At 59.3% G+C, this 5,924-nt stretch overlaps 1 protein-coding gene across 1 annotated transcript; it reads left to right on the top strand.

Moving 5' to 3' along the window:
- Positions 1-1,508: 1,508 nt before the first annotated feature.
- On the top strand, positions 1,509-2,639 carry LOC104169348 (ephrin type-B receptor 3-like; the record flags this gene model as incomplete). Its single annotated transcript, XM_009710253.1, is given in 3 exon segments — positions 1,509-1,573; positions 1,945-2,532; positions 2,535-2,639. Coding segments are annotated over 3 exon segments (758 nt in total), but the record flags the coding sequence as incomplete, so codon positions are not given.
- Between the last annotated feature and the right edge of the window lie 3,285 nt (positions 2,640-5,924).

Below are 5,924 nucleotides of genomic sequence, written 5' to 3'. Positions count from 1 at the left end.
TATCTATGCCACAGTGGCACTTGCAGCCTGTGCTCCCGACCTGTCCGTGGGTGCTTTCTCAGGAGCTGCTGGTGGGTCTCCCTGGGGTGGGATGTGGGAGGAAGGTGCTTCATCGAAACCCTGTGATGCGTGAACATTTCCTTCCTCCTCCACGCTTCCTCCCTGGCCTGGTCAGCCTGTCATTTTCCTGGGGTGGAAGGAAAGAAGCTGAAACTGCTTCTCGCTTCTGGGGCTGAGCTGTGGTGCCTGGCACAGCTGAGCTGCCCCAGCACGTCCTGTGCCTCAGCCATCAAGAGCAAGCGACTCCCAGCCCACCACCAGCTCTGGTGGCTGGAGAGCCATGGCTCCCTGCCCCTGTGTTGGGACAGGGCAGGCTGAGGGATGGATGGACGTATGGATGGATGGACAGACAACCCCTGGGGACCTGTGCCGTGTCTGGGATGGAGCCTTGCCTGCAGCCAGGGAGGGGGATGCCGTCAGCAGGGAAGTGTTTCCCAGCTGGTCCTGGGCCCTGCCCAGGGCAGGCACCAAAGCCCCACTGAGCACACCAGGGTCTGCAAGGGGGCTGTTGCCCACCTCTGGCATTTGCACCCCTCTTGCCCTAAAATCGCCCTAGGCAGGAGAGGGGCCAGAGGACCCCAGGGGTGCCTGCACCCCTCCAAACAGCCTATGGGGCCCATCCTTGGAGTGGGGGTCACAGAGCCAGCAGCCCACAGAGGGGCCATTGGCACCGGCCCCAGAGCACATCGTTGTACTCCATCCTTGCGTTTCGATCCCGGGTTTTGTGCGTGGTGCTTGGACGGAGCTGCACGGCTCTGCCCGGGATTAGCGACAGCTGCCTGCAATTGCAGCTCTTCCCAGACAAGCGTCTCGGCTCCCCCAAGGCTGGGGCTGGGGCTGTTTGGGGAATGCTGCCGGGGTGGTTTGTCTTGTAGTCTGCTCCAGGAATGTTGGCCAGACGGTCAAATTCTTCTCCCCTCTTGTAAAATGAGTGATGTGGGGCGTCTCTGGGAGAGCAGCCTGCCAGTCCCTCCTCCTCTGGATAAACCTGCCTGGCCCGCACCACCCTGTCATGGGAACGGGCCCTTTCAACCCCAGCCACAGTAAATATGCGCCCTGCCAAAGCAGAGGGGGAGGGTGCTGATGGGGGTACCCGGTCTCTCTCCTCTGGCACCCCCCACCCCACTGGCCAGGAGGCATGATGGCTGGGGACGGCAGCCTGTCCCCATCCCCACCTCGCCACCTGGCCGTCTCCTTGTCCTGCCGCTTCCCTGCTCCGGCATGACGCTCCAGGGACGCCTTGCTCTTCCTGTTCTGACGGGAGAAGAGAAATCTGGAGTCTGTCTGCACTGCTCCCTTCTCCTCCCACCACGTCTCACCCCCCAAGTTGCTGTTTTCCACAGAAATGTCAGACTCTGCTCTCCTCTCTCCAACTGCTCCTGTTTTTTTTCCCTCTAATCTTGGCCTTCATCTCCAATTACTTCTTTCTCTCCTCCCTCTCTCTCCAGAGACCCTGATGGACACGAAGTGGGTGACCTCTGAGTTGGCATGGACAACTCATCCGGAGACAGGGGTAAGTCTGGAGCCAGCCCCGGTCCCCACCTCCAAAGGGCATGACTGGCCCCGGCCTCAGGAATTGGGCTGCTTGCCAGCACCTTCACGGAGCTGGCTGCGTCTTCCCCCTTCCCTCCTATGCTTATCCTCTTGCCTCATGAAACCATCTCCTCCTAACTCTGTGGCGGCAGAGCCGGAGCGCCATGGTCCCTGGCCCAGGTTGCTCTTAGTCGCCTTGATGACTAGGAGGGTTGGGACGGGTGGAGGTGCAGCTGCTGCTCTTCCTTGTGGACTGTTGCCCGGTCTCCCCCACCCCGTGCCGTACACAATGTGTCTGTGGCACTGATCTCCCCAGCTGGGGGGTCTAACCTGCTCCCCTCTTGCTCGCAGTGGGAAGAAGTCAGTGGTTACGACGAGGCCATGAACCCCATCCGCACGTACCAGGTATGCAACGTGCGGGAGGCCAACCAGAACAACTGGCTTCGCACCAAGTTCATCCAGCGCCAGGACGTCCAGCGCGTCTACGTGGAGCTGAAGTTCACCGTGAGGGACTGCAACAGCATCCCCAACATCCCTGGCTCCTGCAAAGAGACCTTCAACCTCTTCTATTATGAGTCGGATACGGATTCTGCCTCTGCAAACAGCCCTTTCTGGATGGAGAACCCTTATATCAAAGTGGATACAATTGCCCCAGATGAGAGCTTCTCCAAGTTGGAGTCTGGCCGTGTGAACACCAAGGTGCGCAGCTTTGGCCCTCTCTCCAAGAATGGCTTTTACCTGGCCTTCCAGGACCTGGGAGCTTGCATGTCCCTCATCTCTGTCCGGGCTTTCTATAAGAAATGCTCCAATACCATCGCTGGCTTTGCTATCTTCCCGGAGACTTTAACGGGGGCCGAGCCCACTTCTCTGGTCATAGCGCCGGGCACCTGCATCCCCAACGCGGTGGAGGTGTCTGTACCCCTGAAGCTGTACTGCAACGCGGCGACGGCGAGTGGATGGTACCCGTGGGAGCGTGTACGTGTGCTGCTGGATATGAGCCGACCATGAAGGATACCCAGTGCCAAGGTATGCCCGTGGTGGAGTGACCGTGGCTCTTGTCCATGGACACGGTGATGCAGAGGAGGCGGTTTTGCATTGAACTCGGTCTGTTTTCAGTGGCTTGGGAGCTGGGCAGGCTCTCTGAGAAGGGAGCAGGGTGGTATCTCAGAGAACTGGTCTGCAGTTTGACTCAGCATCTGGAAGCCTTAAAGCCTTCATGGTCAGGACTGGCACGGTGTCTGCTGTGACATGCTCATTAGCATCCATTGGTGCTGTCCTCTGTGGGATGTGTCTCTTCGCCAGGAGCTGTGGCTCAAGGCATGGTCCTCAGCAGGGATCCAGCACATTTAAGCCCCTGAGCATTACCAAAACCTCCCTCTTGCCCCTGCTGCCCTGTCCGGCATCTCCCCTCTCTCCCTCCTGCGGCGCTCATGGCTGAGGCGAGTGATTGTTCCTGGCAAGTGTGATTTCATGCTGCTTGCGTGGAGGCACTCGGAAACCCCGGTGGGGAGTGGGGCCCCGCTGCGCTGGCTGTGGGAGAAGCCATGCAGATGTATGTGGATGTGTGCTCCCCCTGCCAGCGCCGAGAGCTTGCTGTGGGGAGGGTGGGGAGTGACACAAAGGCAGGGGAGGGAAGAGCATCCTGCACGCAGAGATATTGGGGATGCAGAGCCACCCTGGGCAGCAGGATAGCCCTATGTGGGTCTTGCAGCTGCCGTGCTCTCCCACAACAGCTTTGGTGTTGCTATTTCATCCCAGGTTGATTGAGTTGATAAGGAAAAATCTGCCCGAATGGATGTTGCTCTCCCTTGGGGTGATTTTTGTCCTTGGGTGCCATCTCTGGCATGCAAGACCCTGCCCTGGGGTGGCTGGGGTTTAGGGCAGAAAGGTCACCACTGCCCTTGGCTGGAGGCATTGCGCAGGGAGCGGGACGCCAGCTGGGCCCCCAGCACTGGATGCCTTGTGCTCGCCGATGACGGGATGCTTGGCACCGGCCCTTTGCTCTTGGCAGGGGCAATGTGATTTGGGATGACCTGTGACGTGGGGCTCGGGCCAGGCTGGCCTGTCCGCTGGCTTTGGGAGCAGCGTAAGCTGTCAGCCGTGCTGCTGCGGCTGACCCGGGAGAGCTCAGCCTCCACGGGAATGCGACTCTGCTGGGGGACCAGAGCCTCCAGCACTGTCGGTGCCAGCACAGCCTCGATTTTGGTGCCTCGGTCCCCTGCATCAGTCTTGTGACACCAGTGCCAGGCATCCATCACTGGGTGGAGAGCTCATGCTTAGAAGTGTGTGCTGGGGTCCACGCTCCTGGGGAGCTGGTTTCCTTCTTGCTTCGTCTGGGAGATCTTAGGCAGCACAGGATTTGCTCTTTCCCAGCAGGGAGTGGGATTTGGGCACAAGGTAACACTGTTTTCAACCAGCATCTGGGCTGTGCCAAGCAGGGACATCCCAAGGCAGGACCGAGGGCTCCTCAGGTTGGGCTCAGGGCATCACTGCAGCCCGGAGCGAGGTCCTCTCTCCGCATCCCCCCCAGCCGGGCAGAGACCCATTTGTCGGCTCTCCCAGTGCCTTTGATTTCCCCCTCCAAGCCCCAGCTTCTTCCCCGGCACGCAGAGAAGCCACACGGAGCTGCGGGCACGTCTCCATCCGGCAGCCTGCCCTCTTGCTGGGCAGAAGCGGTGGTGTCCTCACGTTTCTCTGGGAAAATTGCGCCGCGCTTGTAGGATCAGATTTTCCGCCATATGATCGTGTGTTTTAAGTGGAAACAGCTGAAGAAGGGCTGGGAGAAGCCGGAGGCACAACTCCCTTTTCTGCTTTCGGCTGGATGTTCCCTTACCCTGTTTTGGCAGCCCGGCACTGCCGAGAAGGCTCTCTGCCCCCGCGGCATGGGGAGAGGTGTGGATGCAGCCCCGCGGAGCTGCCGTTTCGGTTCTCCCGCCCCGGGGAGCCACCGAGGCTTCACCGCACAGGCGAGGAGCGCTCCGGAGTGCCAGATGGCATTTTAATAAATAACAATACCCAGTTACTGCTTAGATGGGATAAGCCCTGTTGTAAATCTCCCCCTTTCCCCAGACTTTCAGTGGCCTTTGAAGATCTCCTCCTCCTCCTCCTCCTCTTTATCTCCATCCAGAGCCAGGATTAGACCTCGCATTCAGACCTGCTACAATGCGGCTTGTATCCCGGTCCCTCGGGAGCTGAGGGCTCATCCCGCCCGGCTGAAGGCAGTTTCTTTGGCATGCTTTGTAATGCGATACGTCAGGCTGGTATTTGGCGCTCTAGTCCTGAGTTGCCACAGCATTGATTTGGCATCTCACTCTCAGCCTCATTATCTTTATTTAATTAGCACACGGCCCTTCTGGGGGTTGTGCCGCTTCCCACACGCTCCCCTCCACGCAGAGCTGCAGAGGCAGCTCTTGCAGGACGATGAGGAGCCAGGGAGGGGGGGACGAAGGCTCCCACGTACCTCCGCAGGCAGGGTTGCTCTCCTTTCGCCCCCTCGCACCCCGAGCCCTGCAGCCCCTGGGGTTCAGCCTTTCCCCTGGCCCCTTCCCTTCTCCTTTTGGTTTGCAAGCATCCAAACCCTTTGGGGGGATTTGGTGTCAAGGCGCTGCCCGCGTTGCACAGGCAGGCGTGGGGGTTTCCTTCGAGCAGTTCAGGGCTCCCGGTGCAGAGCAGCTCAACCTGCGGCACCTCCCCAAAAATGCTCCTGGGCTTGTGCTCCCCGCACCGGGTTCGTAGGGAGTGCACCCCTCGCGTTGCTGGCTTCACCCAAAGAAGGGTTTGGGGTCTGGCTGACCTCTGTGCCTGGGGCAGCAGCAAGCCCCTTCCTTGCATGGCCCCCGATGCCCATGGGGGAGTCCTGGAGAGGGGCGACGGTGCCCCCAGAGCCTGTGCCCCGCTCAGGAGGGGGACTGAGGCTGTGTGGTGCAGTTGATGGACATCCAAACCAGTGAAGCACCTGGGGAGTCGGTGTGCAGCGTGACGCCACGCTCTCCTCAGGTCCATTTCTCAGCCTTTTTGGTACCCCTTTTCTCATGGCACTGTATGTTTGGGCACAGTCAGGAGGTGATAGCAGGTCAGGCTGGGGCCAAAACCTGAATTTTTTCAAAAATAAATTTCCCTTGCAATCAGTGACTAATGGAAACATCACCCCAAATTAAAAAAAAAAAAAAAAAAAATGCCAAGCAAGCATTGCATTTGCCAACTGTTTGCAGCTTTGCATTGCAACACGGGCTTGCTGCATGAAACCCAGGAAGTGAAACTGCCTGCCTTTAATTGCCCGGGCTTCCAGATCAAAGGCGGCTCAGCCACGCAGGCAGGGGCCAGCGGCCGGT

This window comes from Cariama cristata, unplaced genomic scaffold (assembly GCF_000690535.1).
Source record: "Cariama cristata isolate BGI_N322 unplaced genomic scaffold, ASM69053v1 scaffold27290, whole genome shotgun sequence".
Classification (NCBI taxonomy): domain Eukaryota; kingdom Metazoa; phylum Chordata; class Aves; order Cariamiformes; family Cariamidae; genus Cariama; species Cariama cristata.
The sequence above is the reverse complement of the archived record's forward strand: the minus strand, read 5'-3'. Positions and strand labels throughout refer to the sequence as shown.